Source organism: Theropithecus gelada, chromosome 7b (genome assembly GCF_003255815.1).
Source record: "Theropithecus gelada isolate Dixy chromosome 7b, Tgel_1.0, whole genome shotgun sequence".
NCBI lineage: Eukaryota > Metazoa > Chordata > Mammalia > Primates > Cercopithecidae > Theropithecus > Theropithecus gelada.
The window spans coordinates 72,313,228-72,340,382 of NC_037675.1; the positions used below are offsets into that span (position 1 = coordinate 72,313,228).

Genomic DNA, 27,155 nt, shown 5'->3' on the forward strand with positions numbered 1-27,155 from the left:
AAAAAAAAAAAAAAAAAAAAAAAAAAAAAAAAAAAAAAAAAAGAAAACCATTTCAACACATAGGATAGGATGAGTTAGTTTTGTATAAGGTTTTTGTGAGTCACTATTTTTATCTATAAAGTTTAGATTGTTGGGTATGTTGTGTTCTGGGGCCTATCTCTTTGTTACCTTCATTTTTGAAAAATTTCAAAGTGTGCTATCTTTAACAAATTCTTCTAGATAGGAATTGTTTGGATACCTTTTTGGGATTACATGAAAATTATTACTTCTTTTGTTCTCTGCAGTAATCTAAAGATGCTTTTGGAAACTAGGGGAAAGCTCTGCTGTACATTCAGTGTTTTTTTTCCCCCTTTACCGTCTTGCTCTTGTTTTGAAGCATTCTATCTCTAGTCTACCATATGACTTTATGTATTTGATTATTAGGCTAGGTGCCCCCTAACCCAAAAGTATCCCTCAGCCAAGAAAGAATTCTGTTATCTGACTCATTACAAAGTCTTTTGTATTACTTGCCACTTGCCCAGTTACTGTTTTTCATCCAGTTGTTTTTTTATGTGTTTGTAGCAACATGACTTGATTTTTAAACAGTTTTTAAAAATTAAGCATAGCTAATTGTAACTGTTACTAGGATTATAACTTAATAATTTGCAAGTGTTGGATGTCATAATAAATTGTTAAAGATTAAGTTAAAAAGTAGCTTATGGAGATAAGAATATGTACTTATGTGATGAGTGAAAAAAAGAACAGTTGTTCTAGTTAAGTACACATGGACATTTGGATACACAGAACTCCTAGGAACAGCATCATACATACATTCAGAAAGTGTGAGAACTCAAACTTATACTGAAATGATGATGTAGATGTGCTATGTAAACTTGGGTTAGATAACTCATAATGACTTCTGTGATGAAGAAACTTCTGTTGCTAAAAATATGTGAATAAATTGGACAAAATCATTTCATGAAATAGAGTAGAAAAGATATACGTAACATTTTAATTATGAGGACATTGACTTTCATGACAATTTATAGATTCAAATTGTACAAATGATTTTCTTTCTTTAAATAAAAGCATAGGAAAAATCCTATAATGTACATAAAATTATTTTAGTCCCTCAGTATACATCCTCACATTTATTTGTTGGGTTTTTTCTTTATCCCTTCTTTTTTATGTCTGTGCCCTTTCTTCTCATGCGTGTGTGTGTGCCTGTGCATATGTTGTGTGTGTGTATGTGTGTGTATGTATGTTTTTAAGGGACAAAGTCTACCTATGTTGCTTAGGCTGGAGTGCAGTGGCTGTTCACAGGTATAGTCATAGGACACTCAACCTTGAACTTTTGGGCTCAAGCAATCCTCCCACCTCAGCCTTCCAAAGAGCTAGGGCTACAGGCGAATGTCACTGTACCTGGCTTCATATGGATCAAGCTGCTCATCTCTAGCTCCTGGCATAGTGACTTCTGCCCCGAGTAATAGACTCAATACCTGTTGCCAATGACTTGCATGTATTATACTACTTTAGTCTCTTTTCAGCTGGGTGATGTGGCATAAATTTTGACTGTTACCTCCCTAAGAAGAGCATTCTATTGTAGCTAAAAATGTAAATATTAATACAAATGTAGGTTATGGAGTGACATAAACAGATTTTTAAAAGATATATACAGATTTTTAAAAAAGATAGTATCTATTATTTTTAATTATTCTATTTATATTAAAATATTTATGTAGCAGACATTTGCAGAAATATGGGTAGGCTCAAGTTCCAGTAGCTCACTTGTAAACCAGTTGCCTTTAGGGAAAATGCACTGTGAGTTTGTTACACAGGTTCCCAGCTGGCCCTCTGAAATTAGTTTGACCTTGTGTAGTTAGCTCAATAGAATATTATGTTTTAGTTTGTTTTTTTTTCTATGGGAAAGTATGCCTGAATCTCAACATGGAGAGTACTTTTCTCCTTTTCCTCTGCAGCTCCATCCTCTGAAAGGAGACTTCTAACTGGAATGCTTTACCTCAATCCCCAAAGAATACTGTGGCAAGAGGGCTAAATCCCTGGAGCCATGGCTGTTGATATCAGCGCCTTTTCTGAGTCCTTTAGGGGCAGCTTGTATATGGAAAACTGTAAGCCTTATTAAAAACATTCATATTCTTTCTGATCCCTCTTAATTAACATTTTCTAAATTTATAGGCAATATTTGAATACTAAGCCCTTCTTTCTCCCTTCTCCCCAACATTCTCTCCATCCACCAAAAATGAAAGGTGGGACAGCTATGGAACTGAATTGCAAACACTGCAGGAATTAACTTGCCCATTTTCTCTGGGAAAAAGCCAAAGGGGGTTTTTCTATCATTGTGAATAAGTGGAGGTGTTCCCAACTCCCCACCCCTTCAGGTGTACCAGTAGAAAAGCTAAAACTTGAGGCCAATTGGCCATCTTAGAGCTTTACAAAAAAATGGTTAATTCTTTTTCCCCTTAGTACTTTGCCCACAATGTAAACAGCCATAGGATGGACTGATTTTTAGGCAGACAGTAGAAGCTAGCACTCCTATTGTTATAAATGTTTAGTTTTCATCTCCTGAAAGAGTGTTAAGAAAAGTTAGTCCAGATATATTGATGGATGGAACTTACAATTTAGGATAGGATTAGTGTGTGTGTGTGTGTGTGTGTGTGTGTGTGTGTGTGTGTGTTTTCCCCATGTCTAGGGCATAAGGTATACTGCTTTCAAATTCTGCTAATTTTTGTCTTTATCTGCCAGATTTTTTGGGTATTTTTTAATTTTTAGTTCCTTTTCTACAAGATACTATTAGCAGAACAGACAGAACTGTAAAGCCAAAAAAATAAAGTTTAAGTTCAGTTTTTCTCAATAAATATGCTAGTGATTATTTCTGCCATAGCTCACTAGGAGCACTGTTTTCTTACCTTGGTAGTTGGGAACATTCAGAGATCTCAAACCACACAAAGAGAAACATGGATTTAAGAATAATCTAGGGCCGGGCACGGTGGCTCACACCTGTAATCTCAGCACTTTGGGAGGCCAAGGCGGGCAGATCACCTGAGGTTGGGAGTTCCAGACCAGCCTGACCAACATGGAGAAACCCTGTCTCTACTAAAAATACAAAATTAGCTGGGTGTGTTGGCGCATGCCTGTAATCCCTGCTACTCGGGAGGCTGAGGAAGGAGAATCGCTTGAACCTGGGAGGCGGAGGTTGTGGTGAGCCGAGATCGCACCATTGCACTCCATCCAGCCTGGGCAACAAGAGTGAAACTCTATCTCAAAAACAAAAGCAAAGAAGCAAAAACAAAAAGAATAATCGAATAATCTAAATAAATTTAGTGTTTTAAATTTGGAAACAAAACTTACTCAACTTTTTCTAATGGCTGGATATGAAACTATAGTATATTATAAGGCAGCAAAGTACAGCTTCCGGGGAGGGACAATTGTATTTATTTGTTATACATTTATAGCTAAACGTTTTGAGGAAAAACATCTAGTATAAGGAGATGTGAAGAAATGTCAACTTTTGGGTATCTTTGTGTTTTGAAAGGGTGATCTAGATGGTTTTGTTTTTACTTTGTATGATTTTTCTTACAATTAATCTACCTTTTTAGAGAGACCGTAAGACACAGGCTTTGTGTTTGAATCTGTTTTTAAAATTTTCTTTTATTGTGCTGACAGACTTTGTTCCTAGTCCCTAGTAAGTTATCTTTTATGTCAAATAGTGACATGTCTATTGAAGTTTTTATTATTTTTCTAGGGATTTTTATGGAACCAATCGCATTTTTTACAATAATCCTAAACCATTGTTTTCTAGTGTAAACTGACATTTTCTGACTGAGGGGGAAGAGACCAAAAAACATAAAGGTATAATCCAAAATTGTAAAACTACTTAAAAAAATAATTATAATTATTTTGCTTGGAGAGCAAGCTAGAGGAGCTGTTTTCAGAATTTTGTTACTTTTGTTACTAAATGCCAGGGTGAATGTGCCTTGATTTCATCCATTATGAAAGAGCAATTACTGGCCTATGTTTACTAGTAGCTAGTTTGCTTTACTGTTGGAAGAAACTGGTGGTGTTGGCAGTGATAGATTTGTAGTTGGCGTGTATGAAGGAGAAGAGCTTGATGACCTTTTGTTCGGGTTGTTGGTTAGAGAAGAAAAGAATTTTTCATTTAGAGTAGAGATCAGCAAACTATGGCCCATGGAGGTTTTTGTATGCCCCATTAGCTAAGAATTATTTTTACATTTTTAATGCTTGAAAAAAAATTCAATAGAAGTAGTATTTTGTGATGTGTGAGAATTATATGAAATTTGGATTTATGTCTATAAATAAGGTTTTATTGGAACATAGTATGTTCATTTATTTATATATCTATGGCTTCTTTTATGCTATAACAGTAGAGTTGAGTAGTTACAACAGATCATCTACAAACCGAAGTATATGTTGTTTGGCCCTAAGAGAAAAGTTTGCTGACTCCTGACTGTGTAGCCAAACTGCTCTCTAATGTCTGGTTTTGTGCCTTAGCTTCCCTATCTTGAAAATGAATAATAGAGCCATGAGGTGATTGTGAGGGCTAAGTGAGTTAGTATACTTAAAGCACTTAAAAATGTACCTTGCACATCATAATCACTAAGTATTAGAAGTTAGTTGACATTAAGTGTTAGACTTAATTGATAATCACTTTGTAACATAGACTGGAAAAGATGCATAGAAATTCATTCTGATGGAGAACAACTACACGTGTATTAAGGAAGCAGTCTTTGGCTACAGTGTGCTTCCAGATCTTGAGCCAGTGGTGAAGGAGATAATGAAAGTTATTAATCTAAAACAAAGCCTTTACATTGCTGCACAAGGAAAGGAGTATGTATAAAAGATTGCACTTTCACCATGCAAAGTGGTAGCCATAGGGGAAAATTATTCACTTGCATTTTTAAATGAAATAATAAGGTTACCTAATGACTGTGATAATTCTGGTATGACCATTTCTGTGATGCCAAGTGGCATTTTCAAGAGTCCTATCAGAAATGTATTTGGCATCTTGAATAGCTTGAACCTATCATTCCTGGATGAAATTGCGCAATTTTTAGTGTTAAGGATAAGCTGTCAGAGTTTAAGAAGACTAAACTGTGGGATAAATGGCTCGGTTTCCTAGCTTGTTTCTCAACATTTCGTTTTCTTTCCTTACTGGAGAGAAAACAGTGAAATATTTATCCATCTAGCTTAAAAAAATTGTGGTAAAAAACACATAAAGTTTATTATCTTAACCATTTAAAAAATATTTTTTTCAGAGACAGGGTCTCACTATGTTGCCTGGGCTAGACTTGAACTCCTGGGCTCAATTGATCGTCCCCGCTCAGCCTCCTGTGAATAGCTGGGATTACAGTCATAACCACTGGGTACAGACATTTTAACCATTTTTAAGTGTACTCTTCAGTAGTGTCAGTGTTAAGAATATTCACATTGAAATTACTCAAGTCTCTAGGAAGTTCCAGACTTTCCCAGAACTTCTTGCTTGCCTTGGGCTTGAAAAAATAAAACATTAAAGTAGTCAAATTTATAGAAACATAAAGTAGATGGTGGTTGCCAGGGGATGGGGAAAGGAAGTTGTTGTTTAATAGATAGAGGGTTTCAGTTTTGTAAAATGAAAACGTTCTGCAGATAGGTTGCATGACAATGTGAATCACAATTACAGGAAGGGTTTATGATCTATTATGATCTGCTGGTAATATTATCAGCTGCTCTAGAATCAGGTGAGAGTCCAGTGAAGTAATCCAAGTAGAGTAGAAAATAAGTTTAAGTCACCAGACAGACCAGTGTGTGTCTATGCACTTTTACCCCCTTTGGGAAAGGTTAAACTGTTACAGCACAGCTGGCCTTTGTCACCCAGAAACCTCAAGAATAATCACTGACAGGGCTTATGCATTTAAATCAGATAGTGGAAAATAACTTTTGTAATTTGAATAGAAAATGCAAGTATTGTTCATCAGGTACTGGTTTCCAGTATGTAATGGTCACCTAAATTTTTATTTTGTTCTAAGCCTTTTCACTGTTCAGTGCTCTTAAAAAAGAAATTCTGAGCTGGGCACAGTGTCTCACGCCTGTAATCCCGGCACTTTGCAAGGCTGAGGTGGGAGAATCACTTGAGGCCAAGAGTTTAAGAACAGTCTGGGCAACATAGTGAGACACTGTCCCTATTTTTAAAAGGAAGTTCTACACTTAATATGTACATCTTGCACATTTCGGTGTGTTTTTGACACCCAGTTGGCCACTGCTGTTAGCAATATAATAGTAGGAGGAGAGAGTTTATTTAGATCTGTTTTAAGCATCCATAATCTTTGACTCTTTTTGTAGAGGCAGATCCTGTAGACCATTCAGTGTTAAGTACTCTTTTATCTTTTCCCATTTGGCAGAGCCATTAATATTTTCAATGAATTTGTCTAACACTGAGTAATAATGTCGGGGTTGTTGCCTTTCTATCCACTTAATTAATATGAATCATTTTTATCTTAATGTGGACTACAGTGAATTACAATGGAACTCTTATTTTTCGACATTTTACATTTGAAAATGGAATTGGCAGTGTGGTATATAGCAAAAAATGGGCACTGAAATAGGCATAAGAAACCTCGTATAATAGTGATATCAAGATGGGTGATCTTGGCTAAATCATTCAAATTCCTGTCTGGAAATGAGAGTATTGAACTAAATAATTTCCAGGAATTCTGTTTTTTATGACAGATATTTCAGATGGAAGCCAGTGTCACACAGTTTTTGTAAATTCTCTGAAATGTATATGTGTTTATATGTATCAAAGCAGTTTGTGTTGTGTGTTTGAGAGTGGCCATTTTGCTCAGAAAAGATTATTCAGAGTACTTTTTCATAATGAATATTAGATTTTTAAAGCTTTAAATTAACTGGAATTTTATTTTTTATTTTTTAATTATACTTTAAGTTCTAGGATATGTGTACACAAAGTGCAGGTTTGTTACATATGTATACATGTGCCATGTTGGTGTGCCGTACCCATTAACTCACCATTTAGGTATATCTCCTAATGCTATCCCTCGCCGCTTCCCCTACCTGACGACAGGCCCCAGTGTGTGATGTTCCCTGCCCTGTTGTCCAAGTGTTCTCATTGTTCAGTTCCCACCTATGAGTGAGAACATGCGGTGTTTGGTTTTCTGTCCTTGCGACAATTTTCTCAGAATGATGGTTTTCAGCTTCATCCATGTCCCAACAAAGAACATGAACTCATCCTTTTTTTATGGCTGCATAGTATTCCATGGTGTATATGTGCCACATTTTCTTTATCCAGTCTATCATTGATGGACATTTGAGTTGGTTCCAAGTCTTTGCTATTATGAATAGTGCTGCAATAAACATACGTGTGCATGTGTCTTTATAGCACCATGACTTATAATCCTTTGGGTATATACCCAGTAATGGGATGGCTGGATCAAATGGTATTTCTAGTTCTAGATCCTTGAGGAATCACCACACTGTCTTCCACAATGGTCGAACTAGGTTATAGTCCCACCAACAGTGTAAAAGTGTTCCTGTTTCTCTACATGCTCTCCAGCACCTATTGTTTCCTGACTTTTTAATGATCGCCATTCTAACTGGTGTGAGATGGCATTTCATTGTGGTTTTGATTTGCATTTCTCTAATGGCCAGTGATGATGAGCATTTTTTCATGTGTCTGTTGGCTGCATAAATATCTTCTTTTGAGAAGTGTCTGTTCATATCCTTTGCCCACTTTTTGATGGGGTTGATTTTTTCTTGTAAATTTGTTTAAGTTCTTTGTAGATTCTGGATATTAGCCCTGTATCAGATGGGTAGATTGTAAAAATTTTCTCCCATTCTGTAGGTTGCATGTTCACTCTGATGGTAGTTTCTTTTGCCATTCAGAAGCTCTTTAGTTTAATTAGGTCCCATTTGTCAATTTTGGCTTTTGTTGCCATTGCTTTTGGTGTTGTAGTCATGAAGTCCTTGCTCATGCCTATGTCCTGAATGGTATCGCCTAAGTTTCTTTTAGGGTTCTTATGGTTTTAGGTCTAACATTTAAATCTTTAATCCATCTTGAATTAATTTTTTTATAAGGTGTAAGGAAGGGATCCAGTTTCAGCTTTCTACTTGTGGCTAGCCAGTTTTCCCAGCACCATTTATTAAATAGGGAAGCCTTTCCCCATTTCTTGTTTTTGTCAAGTTTGTCAAAGATCAGATGGTTGTAGATGTGTGGTATTATTTCTGAGGGCTCTGTTCTGTTCCATTGGTCTATATCTCTGTTTTGGTACCAGTACCATGCTGTTGTGGTTACTGTAGCCTTGTAGTATAGTTTGAAGTCAGGTAGTGTGATGCCTCCAGCTTTGTTCTTTTGGCTTAGGATTGTCTTGGCAATGCGGGTTCTTTTTGGTTCTATATGAATGTTGTAGGCTTTTCCAATTCAGTGAAGAAAGTCATTGGTAGCTTGATGGGGATGGCATTGAATCTATAAATTACTTTGGTCAGTATGGCCATTTTCATGATATTGATTCCTCCTATCCATGAACATGGAATGTTCTTCCATTTGTTTGTGTCCTCTTTTATTTCGTTGAGCAGTGGTTTGTAGTTCTCCTTGAAGAGGTCCTTCACATCCCTTGTAAGTTGGATTCCTAGGTATTTTATTCTCTTTGAAGCAATTGCGAATGGGAGTTCACTCATGATTTGGCTCTCTGTCTGTTATTGGTGTATAGGAATGCTTGTGATTTTTGCACATTGATTTTGTATCCTGAGACTTTGCTGAAGTTGCTTATCAGCTTAAGGAGATTTGGGGCTGAGACGATGGTGTTTTCTAAATATGCAATCATGTCATCTGCGAACAGGGACAATCTGACTTCCTCTCTTCCTAGTTGAATATCCTTTATTTCTTTCTCCTGCCTGATTGCCCTGGCCAGAACTTCCAACACTGTGTTGAATAGGAGTGGTAAGAGAGGGCATCCCTGTCTTGTGCCAGTTTTCAAAGGGAATGCTTCCAGTTTTTGCCCATTCAGTATGACGTTGGCTGTGGATTTGTCATAAATAGCTCTTATTATTTTGAGATACGTTCCATCAATACCGAATTTATTGAGAGATTTTAGCATGAAGGGCTGTTGAATTCTGTCAAAGGCCTTTTCTGCATTTATTGAGATAATCATGTAGTTTTTGTCTTTGGTTCTGTTTATATGATGGATTACGTTTATTGTTTTGTGTATGTTGAACCAGCCTTGCATCCCAGGGATGAAGCCAACTTGATGGTGGTGGATAAGGTTTTTGATGTGCTGCTGGATTTGGTTTGCCAGTATTTTATGGAGGATTTTTGCATCGATGTTCATCAGGGATATTGTTCTAAAATTCTCTTTTTTTGTTGTGTCTCTGCCAGGCTTTGGTATCAGGTTGATGCTGGCCTTATAAAATGAGATAGGGAGGATTCCCTCTTTTTTTATTGTTTGGAATAGTTTCAGAAGGAATGGTACCAGCTCCTCTTTGTACCTCTGGTAGAATTCGGCTGTGAATCCGTCTGGTCCTGGACTTTTTTTGGTTGGTAGGTTATTAATTATTGCCTCAATTTCAGAGCCTGTTATTGGTCTATTCAGGGATTCAGCTTCTTCCTGGTTTAGTCTTGGGAGGGTGTATGTGTCCAGGAATTCATCCATTTCTTCTAGATTTTCTAGTTTATTTGCATAGAGGTGTTTATAGTATTCTCTGATGGTTGTTTGTATTTCTGTGAGATTGGTGGTAATATCCCCTTTATCATTTTTTATTGCATCTATTTGGTTCTTCTCTCTTTTCTTCTTAGTCTTGCTAGCGGTCTATCAATTTTGTTGATCTTTTCAAAAAACCAGCTCCTGGATTCATTGATTTTTTGAAAGGTTTTTTATGTCTCTATCTCCTTCAGTTCTGCTCTGATCTTAGTTATTTCTTGCCTTCTGCTAGCTTTCGAATATGTTTGCTCTTGCTTCTCTAGTTCTTTTAATTGTGATGTTAGGGTGTCGATTTTAGATCTTTCCTGCTTTCTCTTGTGGGCATTTAGTGCTATAAATTTCCCTCTACACACTGCTTTAAATGTGTCCCACAGTTTCTGGTATGTTGTTATCTTTGTTCTCAGTGGTTTCAAAGAACATCTTTATTTCTGCTTTCATTTTGTTATTTACCCAGTAGTCATTCAGGAGCAGGTTGTTCAGTTTCCATGTAGTTGTGCGGTTTTGAGTGAGTTTGTTAATCCTGAGTTCTAGTTTGATTGCACTGTGATCTGAGAGACAGTTTGTTATAATTTCTGTTCTTTTACATTTGCTGCGGAGTGCTTTACTTCCAACTATGTTGTCAATTTTGGGATAAGTGCGATGTGGTGCTGAGAAGAATGTATATTCTGTTGAGTTGGGGTGGAGAGTTCTGTAGATGTCTTTTAGGTCCGATTAATGCAGAGCTGAGTTCAATTCTTGGATATCCTTGTTGACTTTCTCTCTCATTCATCTGTCTAATGTTGACAGTGGGGTGTTAAAGTCTCCCATTATTATTGTGTGGGAGTCTAAGTCTCTTTGTAGGTCTCTAAGGACTTGCTTTGTGAATCTGGGTGCTCCTGTATTGGGTGCATATATATTTAGGCTAGCTAGCTCTTCTTGTTGAATTGATCCCTTTACCATTATGTAATGGCCTTCTTTGTCTGTTTTGATCTTTGTTGGTTTCAAGTCTGTTTTTATCAGAGACTTGGATTGCAAACCCTCCTCTTTTTTGTTTTCCATTTGCTTAGTAGATCTTCCTCCATCCCTTTATTTTGAGCCTATGTGTGTCTCTGCACGTGAGATGGGTCTCCTGAATACAGCACACTGATGGTTCTTGACTCTATCCAATTTGCCAGTCTATGTCTTTTAATTGGAGCATTTAGCCCATTTACCTTTAAGGTTAATATTGTTACGTGTGAGTTTGATCCTGTCATTATGATGCTAGCTGGTTATTTTGCCTGTTAGTTGATGCAGTTTCTTCCTAGAATTGACAGTCTTTACAATTTGGCGTGTTTTTGCAGTGGGTGGTACCAGTTGTTCCTTTCCATGTTTAGTGCTTCCTTCAGGAGCTCTTGTAGGGCAGGCCTGGTGGTGACAAAATCTCTCAGCATTTGCTTGTCTGTGTTTTATTTCTCCTTCACTTATGAAGCTTAGTTTGGCTGGATATGCAATTCTGGGTTGAAAATTCTTTTCTTTAAGAATGTTGAATATTGGTCTCCACTCTCTTCTGGCTTGTAGAGTTTCTGCAGAGAAATCCGTTGTTAGTCTGATGGGGCTTCCCTTTGTGGGTAACCCGACCTTTCTCTCTGGCTTCCCTTAACATTTTTTCCTTCATTTCAACTTTGGTGAATCTGACAATTATGTGTCTCGGAGTTGCTCTTCTCAAGGAGTATCTTTGTGGCATTCTCTGTATTTCCTGAATTTGAATGTTGGCCTGCCTTGCTAGGTTGGGGAAGTTCTCCTGGATAATATCCTGAAGAGTGTTTTCCAACTTGGTTTGATTGTCCCCATCACTTTCAGGTATACCAATCAGATGTAGATTTGGTCTTTTCACATAGTCCCATATTTCTTGGAGGGTTTGTTCGTTTCTTTTTACTCTTTTTTTCTCTAAACTTCTCTTCTTGGTTGATTTCATTCATTTGATCTTCAGTCACTGATACCCTTTCTTCCACTTGATGGAATCGGCTACTGAAGCTTGTGCATGTGTCACATAGTTCTTGTGCCATGGTTTTCAGCTCCCTCAGGTCATTTAAGGTCTTCTCTACACTTTATTCTAGTTAGCCATTTGTGTAATCTTTTTTCAAGGTTTTTAGCTTCTTTGTGATGGGTTCAAACATCCTCCTTTTGCTGGAAGAAGTTTGTTATTACCAATCATCTGAAGCCTTCTTCTCTCAACTTGTCAAAGTCATACTCCGTCCAGCTTTATTCTGTTGCTGACGAGGAGCTGGGTTCCTTTGGAGGAGAAGAGGAACTCTGATTTTTAGGATTTTGAGCTTTTCTGCTCTGCTTTCTCACTATCTTTGTGGCTTTGTCTACCTTTGGTCTTGGATGATGGTGACGTACAATGGGATTTTGGTGTGGATATCCGTTCTGTTTGTTAGTTTTCCTTCTAACAGTCAGGACCCTCAGCTGCAGGTCTGTTGGAGTTTGCTGGAGGTCCACTCCAGACCCTGTTTGCCTGGGTGTCACCAGCGGAGGCTGCAGAACAGCAAATATTGCAGAACGGTATTTGTTGCTGCCTGATTGTTCCTCTGGAAGCTTCGTCTCAGAGGGGCACCCGGCTGTATGACGTGTCAGTCGGCTCATACTGCGAGGTGTCTGCCAGTTAGGCTACTCAGGGGTCAGGGACCCACTTGAGGCGGCAGTCTTTCTGTTCTCACATCTCAAACTCCGTGTTGGAAGAACCACTACTCTCTGCAAAGCTATCAGACAGGGACGTTTAAGTCTGCAGAAATTTCTGCTGCCTTTTGTTCCACTATGCCCTGCCCCCAGAGGTGGAGTCTACAGATGCAGGCAGGCCTTCTTGAGCTGCCGTGGGCTCCACCAAGTTGGAGCTTCCCGGCTGCTTTGTTTATCTACTCAAGCCTCAGCAATGGCGGACGCCCCTCCCCCAGCCTCACTACCGCCTTGCAGTTCAATCTCAGACTGCTGTGCTAGCAGTGAGTGAGGCTCTGTGGGCGTCCAAACCTCTGAACCAGGTGTGGGATATAATCTCCTGGTGTGCTGTTTGCTAAGACCGTTGGAAAAGCTCAGTATTAGGGTGAGAGTGTCCCGATTTTCCAGGTACCATCTGTCACAGCTTCCCTTGGCTAGGAAGGGGAATTCTCTGACCCCTTGCACTTCCCAGGTGAGGCGATGCCCTACCCTGCTTGGGCTCACACTCCGTGAGCTGCACCCGCTGTCCGACAAGCCCCAGTGAGATGAACTCGGTAACTCTGTTGGAAATGCAGAAATCACCCATCTTCTGCATCACTCATACTGGGAGCTGTAGGCTGAAGCTGTTCCTATTCAGCCATCTTAAAACTAAGAATTTTAAACTCAACTCTTTACAGATCTAACATATTTTAAAAATAACTTAAAAAGGCTTTTTTAAATAACTCAAGACCTCATCAAATTGAATTTGTAAATTTATTATTCATTTTTAAGGATTTAAATTATCTGACAAATGTTTGCAAGTTGAGAGGCTATAGAAAAAACAAACTCTGTTCTCCTAGTATACTATCACAGCACAGAACACTTCTGACAGCAGATGTGTGGGGGTGTCCCCGCATACCAAGCAGTCAACCAATTTCTGCAGCAGGTGCTTCAGCAGACGCCAGCTGGGTATCCTCCAACTCAATTCAATTCTGATACTGTCTACCTGGAGATATTATTAATACAAAGGATACAAATGAAAAGTAGCACGAGGCAAGGCATGTGGGAAGGGCCCTGGAGCTTCCATGCTGTCTCTAGGCATGCCACCCTCCAGAATCCTGTGTCTGTTAGGTATCATGAAGCTCCTGAATCCAAGCCTTTTGGGTTTTTATAGAAGCTTCATTATGTAGTCATGATCGATTACATCATTTGGTGATTGATATGGTTTGGTTTTGTGTCCCCACCCAAATCTCACGTTGAATTGTGATAATCCCCACATATCAACTGCAGGACCAGGTGGAGATAATTGAATCATGGGGGTGGTTTTCCCCATGCTGTTCTTAAGATAGTGAGTTAGTTCTCACCAGATCTGATGGTTTTATAAGTGGCTTCCCCCTTCACTGGGTACTCACTTCTCTCTCCTGCTGCCTGTGAAGAGGTGCCTTTGGCCATGATTGTTAAGTTTCGTGAGGCCTCCCCATTCATACAGAATTGTGAGTCAGTTAAACCTCTTTTCCTTATAAATTACCCAGTCTCAGGTGTTTCTTCATGGCAGCATGAAAATGGATTAATACACTAAACTGGTACCAGCTAATGGGGCACTGCTGTAAAGATACTAAAAAATGTGGAAGTGACTTTGGAACTGGGTAACAGGCAAAAGTTAGAACAGTTTGGAATGCTCAGAAGAAGACAGGAAGATGTGGGAAAGTTTGGAACTTCCTAGATGCTTGTTGAATGGCTTTGACCAAAATACTGATGGTGATACGGACAATGAAGTCTAGGCTGAGGTGGTCTTAGATGGACATGCGGAACTTATTAGGGACTGGAATAAAGGTGACTCTTGCTATGCTTTATTAGCAAGGAGACTGGTGGCATTTTGCTCCTGTTCTAGAGATCTGTGGAAATTTGAACTTGAGAGAAATGATGTAGGGTATCTGGTGGAAGAAGTTTCTAAGCAGCAAAGCAGTCAAGAGGTGACAGAGCATAAAAGTTTGGAAAATTTACAGCCTGATGATGCAATAGAAAACACAGCTCCATTTTCTGGGGAGGAATTCAAGAGGGCTGCATAAATTTGCATAAACAACGAGGAGCCAAATGTTAATCACCAAGACAATGGGGAAAATGTCTCCAGTGCATGTCAGAAATCTTCACGGCAGCCCCTCCCATCACGAACTCAGAGGCCTAGAAGGAAAAAATGATTTCTTGGGTGAGGCCCAGGGACTTGCTGCTTTGCGCACCTCTGGACTTGGTATCCTGCATCCCAGCTGTGGTTAAAAGGGGCCAGTGTACAGCTCAGGCTGTTGCTTCAGAGGGTGTAAGCATCAAGCCTTGCTGCCTTACATGTGGTGTTGGGCCTGTGGGTGCACAGAAGCTAAGAATTGAGGTTTGGGAATCTTTGCCTAGATTTCAGAGGATGTATGGAAATGCCCAGATGTCCAGGCAGAAGTCTGCTGCAGTGGTGGAGCCCTCATGGAAAACCTCTGCTAAGGCACTGTGGAAAGGAAATGTGGGGTTGGACCTCCACCCCCATACAGAGTCCCCTTTGGGCACTGCTTACCAGAGCTGTGAGAAGAGGGTCACTGTCCTCCATTCCCCAGAATGGTAGATCCAACAGCTTGCATCATGTGCCTGGAAAAGCCACAGACAGTCAATGCCAGCCCATGAGCCAGCTAGGAGGGGAGCTGTACCCTGCAGAGCCACAGGGATAGAGCTGTCCAAGGCCATGGGAGCCCACGTCTTATATCAGTGACCTGGATGTGAGACATGGAGTCAAAGGAGATCATTTTAGAGCTTTGAGATTTGACTTCCCTGCCGGATTTTGGACTTGTATGGGGCCTGTAGTCCCTTTCTTTTGGCCAATTTTTCCCATTTGGAATGAGTGTATTTGCCCAGTGCCTGTACCTCATTGTATCTAGGAAGTAACTAACTTGCTTTTGATTTTACAGACTCATAGGTGGAAGGGACTTGCCTTGTCTCAGATGAGACTTTGGACTTGGACTTTTGAGTTAATGCTGGAATGAGTTAAGACTTTGGGGGACTGTTGGAAGCCCGTGATTGTGTTTTGAAATGTGAGGATGTGAGATTTGGGAGGGGCCAGGGTGAAATGATGGGCTTGGCTCTGTGTCCGCACCCAAATCTCGCCTTGAATTGTGATAATCCCCATGTATCTAGGGTAGGACCTGGTGGAGATAATTGAATCATGGGGGCATTTCTCCCATTCAGTTCTCGTGATAATCAGTGAGTTCTCATGAGAGCTGATGGTTTTATAAGGGGCTTCCCCCTTCACTTAGTATTCACTTCTCTCTCCTGCTGCCCTGTGAAGAGGTGCCTTCTGCCATGATTGTAAGTTTCCTGAGGGCTTCCTAGCCATGTGGAACTGTGAGTCAATGAAACCTCTTTTCTTTATAAATTACCCAGTCTTGGGTATTTCTTCATAGCAGCATGAGAGTGGACTAATACAGTGATCAACTCATCCTACAGCCCCTCTTCCCTCCCTGGAGGTTGAGAGTTGGGACTTCAGTCCAACCCTCTAATCAGGAGGTTGGTTCCCCTGGAAACCAGCCCTGGCTCCTGAGGCTATCCAGGAGCCTCCAGGCACCAGTCAAGCTAATAGTGAACAAAAAGACACTTACCAGTTTGGGGATTCCAAGGATTTTAAGAGTTTATGCCAGAAAATGGGGATGAAGACTAAATACATATTTCACAATATCATACAAGTACTCAACTCTTCCAAATCTGATATTTATGGATTTTGTAAACTTCTAAATGTGTTTCCCAACTTAAAATTATAAGCCCAAACAAGTTATTCAGTAACATTTTAAATTGGAATCACAAGTTTAATTTTTTAGATACATTAATATGCAGGACTTCTTAATCCGAGTATTTAAAAATGCCAGATATTTAATATATACCTATTATGCCCACACTCAACACAAAAGTATTACTTTGTGGACTTTATGTTTTTCTCTCCTAATTTCAACCCACACTCTTTCCCTCTCAGAAACTTTTTTTTTTTTTTAAAGAAACTTTGATCATATCTGTATTCTAAACCTGCCTTGCTCATCAAGACCGTTTTATTTTTGTCTCAAGTGATTTGAGGTTACTCTTCTTCTTCTTCTTCTCCTTCTCCTTCTCCTTCTTCTTCTTTTGTTTTTTCTGAAATGGAGTTGCAGGCTGGAGTGCAGTGGCATGATCTTGGCTCACTCCAAGAACCTCCACCTCCCACGTTTAAGTAATTCTCCTGCCTCAGCCTCCTGAGTAGCTGGGATTGCAGGTGCTTGCCACCATGCCTGGCTAGAGGTTACTCTTTTAAAGTCAATTTGGGGTCATGTTCTCAGATAACTAAGATTGAATCTTGTGAAAGCATGTGGGGTCTAGAGCTATAGATGTCTGGGTGATTATTCTCATGAAATTGGGGTAAGTTGAGCCTAGTTGTATTACCTCTCCCAACAGTGACTCTAGGCCTTGCCTTCCCAGTGAGCTGGTCTCTAGGCCTGCCACCCATGGACTCACATTTCCCATCACTGAATCCTTCTGTGTGATGGGCCTTCAGCCCCCCACCCAGGATGTTTGGCTGACTTATTTCAGTTAATCTGTTACTTGATTCTGTTCTGCGGTCTTTTATTCTTTTTGTTTGGCAGGCTACAATTTTTAAGTATTTTAAATGTTTAACTATTTTAAAATAAAACCCACCTGGATTTTGCATGTCTTCCGTATCTTACCCAGTTTTACAGTCACAGTTCTAAGGCCATTCTCATGACTGTTTTAACTTCCAATTTTTGGGAATACAAAGAATGTATCCTAAAAAATGGTTGCACAGAGTCCATAAACAGGCATTATATATGAATCACAACCTGGATTTATTCACATATGCTGTAATGTGATACCTTTGTTCTCCAAGCGTATGATAAGGCTTTTGGCATGGACTGTATACCTGTGCTGTCCAGTGGAAATGTAATGCAGGCAAGCCATATATGTAATTTAACATTTTCTAGTAGCCACATTAAGTAAAAAGAAACACATGAAATTAATTTTAATAATGTTTTATTTGACCAGTATAATCTAAGTATTATTTCAACATGTAATCAACATAAAAATTGAGATATTTTACATTTTTTAAAATATTGATTCTTTGAAATGCAGTGTTTATTCTCACTTTGCATCTCAATTCAAACTAGCCATATCTCAAGTACTCAATAGCCACACGTAGCTAGTGTCTTTTCACTGCATTGGGCAGTGAAATTGTATCAGTACTTTTGCAGCTTAGTGCTAGTAACATAGTTGTTGCTTTGTGTGTAAATGTGTTTATTATTTCAGATACAGATTTCTCTAATTGAATACAATAGAAAATATTTTAAAATGTATTTCCTTATTTTCCTTCTCTTAAAGGCCCTTCCTTCTTCCATGATTATAGTAGCAGTTTATTGTCCTGTGATAGCTGCTGTCTTCATTGTTCTGAAGATGGTCAACTATCGACTACACAGAGCACTTGATGCTGGAGAAGTTGTAGATAGGACTGCAAATGAGTTCACAGATCAGCGAAACAAAGCTGAGCAAGGCAACTGTTCAACCAGGAGAAAAGACAGTAATGGACCGAGGTAAGGAAACCTTTATCATTCAGATTGTAATGATTTAGATCGTGTTATCTGTATAATGATGTGATTATTATGTTGTACTTGTTTTCTTCATATGGTTTTAAGGCAGTGTTAGATCTTACCACTGTAGATACAATGATGGGTACATATTTTAATATTAGAAGAGAGCTAAGCTAACTGGCATGTTTAGGGGATTAAATCAATTTTCTTGGCCTCATTACTAGACAGGTTAGAACAATACACTACCGTATGATAGTTACTTACGCTAAAGATCAAAACTAACAGCCTAAAGAAATTATTGAGCATGGCTTATAAATCTCAGCATTTATTTTTGTTTATATATATAAATAAAATGTGTGTGTGTGTGTGTGTATATATAAGCAAATTGTGATATTTTACTTGACATTTGTAAGTTGTATACTTAATGTATTGTACATTTCTTTCAACTGTATATTCTTACCTTAGAAACTTAGCTGTTAGTCGAAAGTTTGTGACCTTGCAGAAAGTCGTAGGTACCCCCTGGTATAACTCTTGGAAAAGTTTTTTTTGTGAATACTTGATATACCTCAAAACAATTCTAGCAGGTAGATGCAGTTATTATCCCTGATTTACAGATGTGGAAACCAAGTTGAGAAAGATCAAATAATCTAAGCAGTTGTTTCCACTGAGCATAATATGAAATATTTCAGACATCAAGACATAAATAATATAACAAAAAGTGGGCACTCCTCTGTTAAGACAGGTGATATTTCTATATATTTTCCAGGGCATTGGAAGCCTTTGTTTATTCCTTTTCAATTACATTTTTTCCTTATTCTTAACATGAGTACCCTGTTTGTTAAACATATTTTACCCTCATAATTTTTATCGCCTTAATCACTATCTGAAATTATCTTAACATTTATTTGCATTTATGAACTTCTTGAAGGTAAGGACCTTATTTTTCTTACAAACTATTATATTCCCAGTTCCAAAATCAGTGTCTGGCAATGATAGGTACTCAGCAAATATTTGAAGTAGTGAAAACAATTATTCTGTGATACTATGTTTAATGATGCACAGTATCTCATTATGTGGATGTATTTTATCCTATTTTTAATTATATCAATTATTTTGAAATTTAAATATTAGATAACTGTGACGTTTAAATTTTAAATGATTAAATGTTTTACCATAGTTGTTCAGAGGTGGAATTACTAGAAATGCTATGCACATTTTAAACTTTTCCAATATGTATTGCCAAATTCCCAAGATTTTACCATTTAATGACTATGACCAGAAATTCAGCTGCCTCTTTTTTTTGCACTTTTGACAGCTCTGAGTATTTAGTAATTTGAAAAACTGTGATATATCATTGTTTAATATTTAAATAATTAAATAAGTAATATTTCCGTTTTTGAATTACTAGTAAAATGGAGGTATTTTTCTTATTGCCATGTATATTTGTTATTCTGTGAATTGTGTATTTTTCTATTAGTGGATTTTTTTTTTGCTATTGACTTTGGGACTTTTTTTTAACAAAGGATGTTAGCTCTTCTGTGTCAAATATTCTTCCTCAGTTTATAGCATTTTATTTGTCAGTCTCTTTATATCCTGTAATTTATTTTTCTGTGTTCCATTTTGTATGTTTGTTATTTCTGCTTTTGATAACATGTTTTCTAAGATTTTCCTTCCCTCAAATTATATAAATATACAATAAATTGAGATCTTTGTATCTACTTTCAGTATTTTTATCATTTTACTTTTACTGTTAAATTGTTGTCAGTTTGAAAACATTTTAACTTAATTTGTTTAGGTTTGTTTGTCACAACACCATTCATTAAGTAACAGATTTTTTTCCCTGTAAATTTAAATGCTTTTATTTTCATGTAGTATACTGTATGTACTTATGTTAGTTTCTGAACTTAGTTTTCTGCTTCATCTTTCTGCCTTTTTTCATTTATACCATATTGTTTTTATCATAGTGACTTTATAATATGTTTAATACTTAGCATTGTGAGTGACTCCAGTATTTATTTTTTTTGATATTATTATTTTTTTTTGGGGGGTGTTTGTTTGTTTGTTTCGACATGGAGTCTTGCTCTGTCGCCCAGACTGGAGTGCAGTGGTGCTATCTCAGCTCATTGCAACCTCCACCTCCCAGGTTCAGACTGTTCTCCTGCCTCAGCCTCCCAAGTAGCTGGGATTACAGGCACGCACCACCACACCCCGCTAATTTTTGTATTTTTAGTAGAGACAGGGTTTCGTCATGTTGGCCAGGCTGGTGCTGGACTGCTGACCTCAAGTAATCTGCCTGCCTCGGTGTCCTGAAGTGCTAGGATTACAGGCATGAACCAACACGCCTGACATTTTTTGATATTATTTTGGCTATTCTCATGCATATACTTACTTTTGTGAGATATCTTCGTGTGTGCTCATCCTCCAGAAAATTCCATTAGAATTTTGATGACAATTCTATTAAATTTGTAGAAACTCAGCTTTTAAAATAGGGATATAGATGAGAGATTTCTGTTTATTTTCTTATGATTTTATTTATCTCTTTATTTGCTTATCTTTTATGTCTTATTTCACATTTTTAAAATGGTTTATGTACATTTCCTAGGCCTATTCTATTTCTGTTAAGAAATACATACTCTTACATTGTGGATAAGCAAGGAGAATGCAGACTTTGCACTCAGTCAGCCAAAGCTTCTTAATTGTATGACATTGGACAAGCTACTTAAGCTTTTTATGAGTTGGCTTTCTTGTCAGAATGATGAGGAAAATAATGGAACTATCTCATATTATTATTACAGTGAATAAATGAAATAATATATATAAAGCTCTTAGAATAATTCCTGACACATGGTAACACTTGATAATTGTTCTAATTATTTCTGGATATTATATATATTTTTCATTGCTTCTGAATTGTTTTTTCCATTTTCTTTTACTTTTAAAATTTATTGTGAAATATATATTCCAAATGCTATGTTAGCAATAATCAAGTGACTACTTCATTACCTACCACACAGCTTAGGAAATAAAACATTATAAAAATACCATATAAGCTTTATGACATTCCTCTCCCATTTCATTCCACTTTTCCCTTCAGGAGTAACCATAATCTTGAATTTGTTGTGAATAGCTCCCTTGCATTTCTTTATTGTTACACACTCTCTGTAGATATCCCTGAATATATTTATTTATTTTTGTCTGCTTTAGGACATCCTAAGAGAATCATACTGTATGCACTTCTATATGAGAGATTTTTCTTTTTTTGCACAGTATATTATATTTTATTGACTCACCCATGGTGATGTTTGTAGCTAGAGTTTATTCATATTGACTGACATGCAGTCTGCCACTGTAAGAATAGACCACAGTCTATTTATTCATTCTTCTATTTATAGCCGTTCAGATTATTTCTAGTGTTTTTTGTCTTGCAGTGCATGTGTATATCTAGTTTATGTAAGCTGGTTTATAGGGCATTTTCATGTTCAGTTTTATCAGGCAATTCCAAGCTGTGTGCCAAAATGATTTTACCAATTTATACTCTCACCAGTAGTGTATGAAAGTCCTTATTGTTTCACATCCTCATCAACATTTGATATTGGTAAACTTTAAAAATTTGCCGTTCACTTAGCTATTGATTTGGGGTTTAAAAAAAGAAAATTGGCTGGCCAATGTGGCTCCTGCCTGTAATCCCAGCACTTTCGGAGAGAGAGATGGGAGGACAGCTTGGAATCAGGAGTTCCAGATCAGTTTGGGCAACATAGCGAGACCTTGTCTTTACGAAAAATAAAAAACCAAAAATTTAGCTGGGTATGGTAGTGCGCACCTGTAGTGCCAGATACTTGGGAGGCTGAGGGAGGAGGATCAGTTGAGCCCAGGAGTTCAAGAGTTCAGTGACCTTTGATCACGCCACTGCACTCCAGCCTGGGTGGCAGAGCAAGACCCTGTCTTGAAAAAATTTACCATTCATGAAGTGTAAAAGGTGTCTCATTGTGACTTTCAGTTAACCTTTCTGATTACTAATGAGGTTAAGCATCTTATTTTTTTATATGTGGTCCATTTAGGTTTTTCTTTTTTCCAGTGCTCATTTATGTTTTCTTTCATTTTTCTTTGGAGTTGTCTTTTTCTTAATGATTAATAGGATTTCTTTTTATATATTCATGCTATTCCTTTATTAGTTATGTATATATTACAGTCATCTCCCACTTCTGACTTGTCATTTTGCTTTCCTTAAAGTTTCTTATGATTATCATATATTCTTAAATTTAGAACAATGAAATTTACCACTTTTTAGTAATCAGGTTTTTTGTTTTTTGTCTGTGTGTTTTTTTTTTTAATGAGACAGAGTTTTGCTTTTGTCGCCCAAGCTGAAGGGCAGTGGCACAATCTCAGCTCACTGCAACCTGTGCCTCCGAGATTCAAGTGAGTCTCTTGCCTTGCCTCCTGAGTAGTTGGGATTACAGGCATGCGCCACTATGCCTGGCTAATTTTGTATTTTTAGTAGAGATGGAGTCTTACCATGTTGGCCAGGCTGGTCTCAAACTCTTGACCTCAGGTGATCCACCCACCTCAGCCTCCCAAAGTGCTGAGATTACAGGCGTGATTCACGTGCCCGCCTAGCATTTTTGTGTCTTAATTATTTTCTACACAGAGATCAGAAAGGTATTCTGTATTTTCTTTTTGAAGTTTCCTGTTTCTTTTGTTTTCACATTTCAATTCCACCCAAAGTTATTTAGGTCTGTAGTATCAGGTAGGTTCTTAAGGCTTATTTTTTTCTTTATGAATCTCGGATTTACCCAGTATTTGTTAAATGAACTATCTTTTCCTGAGTAATTTGTAGCACTCTCTGTGGCATAAGCTAAATTTTCATTTCTGGTGGCCTGTTTCTGGGCTCTCTGTTCTGTTCTGTTGATCTGCTTGCCTGTGCCATTACCACACCATCCTTATCAGTTTTAAAAAATGACTCTTGATAGCCAGTGGGGCAAACCTCCCACCATATTCTTTTTTAGGAGAGACTTTGCTATTCTAGGCTCTTGGATTTTTAATGTAAACTTTAGAGTCTGCTAGAGAAAGTCTGCAGGAACTTGGTATTTTTATTGGAGTTACACTAAATTTGTAGATCCCTCTGCTGAGAATTTGTATCTTTACAATATTGAATCTCTCCATTTATTTAGTCTTTGTAAGTATCTTTCAGTAGTAGTTTTTCATTTTCTCCATTAAAAGGAAATTTATTATTTTATAGTATTTATGCTACTATAAAATTTTTTATAATTTTGTTTTCCCCCCTAAAATGTTGCAGCTAATTTTGTGTCTAGCAATCTTATTAAACCCCCTTATTAATGATGTTCCCTTGTCTATATGATCACAATTATTTCTGCCTTTCTAGTCCTTATACTTCTTGTTTAATTTTTTTCACTGGCTGTGGTTTCTAGCACATGGTTAAGTTGAAATATTATTGGTGTACATCCTTGTCTTTTTTCTAATCTTTAATGTTTTTAAGTTTCACTATTAAGTAAGATCTTTGTTGTAGGTTTTTATTTTTGACATCTCCTTTCCTCGCCCTCCCACTTGTGAATCTCATGTTCTGTTCTGAGGAAAAGAAATTAATAGGAAAATAAATACTTGTATATGTAGAGCCTGTCCCTGTGTGTGGTACATTGTGGCTCTCAATTTGTTGTATGAATGAGTAAGTATAGCAGAACTACTTGAGCTTTATGGTTTTCATTGGTCTCTCTTTTATGTGGTACAGCAGGTAAAAAATGGTTAAATCTTTATTTTAGAGAAAGAATCAGTCAGTAATTTTTTTTTACATTTCTAATGCTTCAGGAAGTAACATCGAATTTTACGATTTGAATACAAACATTTGAAGAAAGATCATGGTTTCTCTATGTTTCTCATGGCAGTAATGCTTATGATATTGTAAACTACAGATCAATTTAAACTGTATGAATCTGGATTTTAGGTTGTTCTCTGAGAGAGATTATGCTGTTTAGGAACTTTGTTCCTGTGAATATAGGAACTTTGTTTTTTATCTATTCTTATTTTTATGAGCATCATTTTACTCCAGATTTACAAACTTGGTACTATAATGGTGTTGCCAAGTTTCTGATCAAAGCCTGAGCACGAGCAATTAATACGATCCTAATAATCAACAAATTAGTTTGTGAAGACATCTCTGTAATTAGGATTGCACCCCTTCTGCTTTTCTGCCTTTCCCTGTACCTGGTTTGTTTTTTTTCTTAACAGATGGGGAAATTAAGGCATAAAGGTAGATATTACCTGAATTTGGTGTATTGCTTACTGCAGTAGACCACTTTGCTTCTGTGCGAATAATAAACTACTATGCTTTCCAGGTATGTGCTGAAATCTCCATTGCTGCAAACCTGCAAGTCTTGCCAATAAAGAAAACTCTTACTCAGCTGTTTTATATGTTTAGCTATATTTAGAACATCTACAGCTTGGCTAAGAGTTTTATTTCTGAATTTATAGAGAAGAAAGAAGTGCAGAAATTTTACTAGAGGGTTTTTTTTTTTTTTAAATAAAAACACCTGTTCATTTTTTCTCTTCATCTTTTTTATTCCTTTGATATCTCCTTTCTTCCCATGCATTGTTGTTTGTTGACCGTTAGTTCTAAATCATTATTTCTCAACTGGGGGTAATTTTGTCCCCCAGGGCACATTTAGCAATGTCTGGAGCTTTTTTTGGTTGTCACACTGAGGGGCTGCTACTGGCATCTAGTGGGTAAAGGCCAGAGATGCTGCTAGCCATCCTACAATGCGGTCAATAATTATGTGCCCCCAAAATGTCAATAGCACTGAGTTTAAAAATCCCTGCTCTAAATAATGGTGTTTACTTTCAGATTTGAACTGGAAAGACACAAATGCCTATTTGGTGTAAGGCAGTATGTCTTCTTAGAAAGAATGAGGGCCAAGTGCAGTGGCTCATACCTGTAATCGTAGCACTTTGGGAGGCCAAGGTGGGAGGATCCCTTGAGGCCAGGATTTTGAGACCAGCCTGGATAATATAGTAAGACTCTGTCTCTACCAAAAAAAAAAAAAAATCAGTCGGGTATGGTGGCATGGGCATGTAGCCCCAGCTACACGGGAGACTGAGGTGGGAGGATCACTGGAGCCCAGGAGTTCGAGACTGCAGTGAACTATGATTGCACCAGTGCACCCTGGCCTGGGTGATAGGGCGAGATCCTGTCTCTTAAAAAAACAAAACAAAACAAAAAAGCAAGAATGTGGGCTTTAGAGTTTCACAGACCTGTTTTTTGTCTTATCTAAGGCCATGCTGGTTATGAGTACCTGTATTCAAGTGTGTGGGAAATAAAGAAAGAGCAGATATGATAACTTATTTGCAGAATGCTGAGGAGGTATTATTGCTGTCCTCCTCTTCCACCTGAACTCCATCTACCAGTGACTCAGTTTATGTTTCATTCCTTCTCTGAGACTTTAGGCAAGTTTTTATGCCTTTGGTTTTCAGTTTTTTCAACTGTAAGAGGAGAATAATAGCACTTATAAATATTAGGGCAGGTTTCATCAGAAAATGCAAATAGAGCACAAACTCCTATGACTGGATATAATAAGTACTTAGCAAATATTTGTTTTTATTATATTATTATTATTATTTTGAGACAGGGTCTTGCTCTGTTGCCCAGGCTGGAGTGCAGTGGTGCAGTCATAACTAACTGCAGCCTTTACCTCCCAGGCTAAGTCTGTGTGCTCACCTCAGCCCCTTGAGTTGCTGGGAGTACAGGCACATGCCACTACGCCTGGGTAATGTTTTTGTAGAGATGGGGTTTTGTCATGTTGCCCAGTCTGGTCTCAAACTCCTGGGCTCAAGTGATCTGCCCATCTTGGCCTCCCAAAGTGCTAGGATTACAGGCATGAACCACATACCCAGCATGTTTTTATTTATTATTAATAATAACTGTATGTTCAGATTGTAGTAATTTGGACTTGCTATCAGAAGTGATGTATAAAACTAGGCAGGATTATCCATCAGTTGATGACTGGATAAACAAATGTGGTTTATCCATAGAGTGGAATATTATTTGACTATAAAAAGGAGTGAAATACTGATGCATGCTACAATATGGATGAACCTTGAAAACATTATGCTAAGTGAAAGAAGCCAGATACAAAACATCACATATAATTCCATTTATATAGAATGTCCAGAACAGGGAAATCTGTAGAGACAGAATCTAGATTAATGGTTGTCAGGGCTAAGGAGGATGGAAAGTGATGGGTAGTAATGGTTAAAGGGGCTTGTTTTTGAGATGATAAAAATGCTCTAAAATTGGCTTTGGCGGTGGTTTAATAATTTAATGAATATTCTAAAAACCACTGAATTATACAGCTTAAAAGGGTGAATTGTATGATATGTGAATCATATTTCAATAAAGTTGAGGTGTGTGTGTGTGTGTGTATAGACTAGGCAAGATGAGGGCTCTCTCTCCTTTCTGTGTTATTTCATTTCTTAATCTGTACCTTGCTCTCCATCTTCTGATTTCTTTGGATCTCACTTAGAGGATGCATTCTAGTGGAGAAACCCTAATATTGCTGAATAATCATTGCTAATTCAGTGTGGTGATAGTGCCTCTATATACACACTTAAAGTTTTTCCAATTTAGAAAAATTTCTCCTCTGGCCTACATAGTTTGTATGAATTAACACCAGACAGCTTTTAAACGTGAGCATGTTCTACATTTCTCACACATGAGTATTTGTATACTGAATTGGCCATATGTTTACCTGAGTTCCAATATATTTTATTTTTATAATTGAATAGTAAGTTAGAAAGCTAGTTTTCTTTGTTGAACCTTAGTTAGCTGGCTGTAGTCAATGGCTTACAGTTAGGAACCTGTTAAGCAAACAGGGACATTATAATTATGAGATCATAGATAATAAAAACACTAGAATTCAAACTGCTATACTGTTAAATATTTAAATGGAAAATTATACATTGCTTATATCTTTTGATTGCAGCTGTCAAAATATTCTACCCAAAAAAGCTTAAGGGAATTTGCTACTCACATTACTGAGAAGTCTGCATGTGAGGGATGTCTTCAGATGCAGTGTTTCAAACTGTCACTTCATGTCCCTGCTTCTCTTCTTCTAGCCAGGTTCTGTTCTTTTCTATTAGTTGGCTTCTTAGAACAGACTCCCACTTAATGTTTGTAAGATGGCTGCAGCACCTCCAGGCC

General features: G+C 37.6%; 1 protein-coding gene across 2 annotated transcripts in view; it reads left to right on the top strand.

Moving 5' to 3' along the window:
* The window catches only part of PCNX1 (pecanex 1), a 205,880-nt gene that overhangs the window by 22,247 nt on the left and 156,478 nt on the right, over positions 1-27,155 (top strand). For both annotated transcript variants that reach the window (XM_025391999.1, XM_025392000.1), the window contains exon 2: positions 17,745-17,953. In XM_025391999.1, the coding sequence (XP_025247784.1) occupies positions 17,745-17,953 (209 nt within the window). The remainder of the gene's footprint in view (positions 1-17,744; positions 17,954-27,155) is intronic.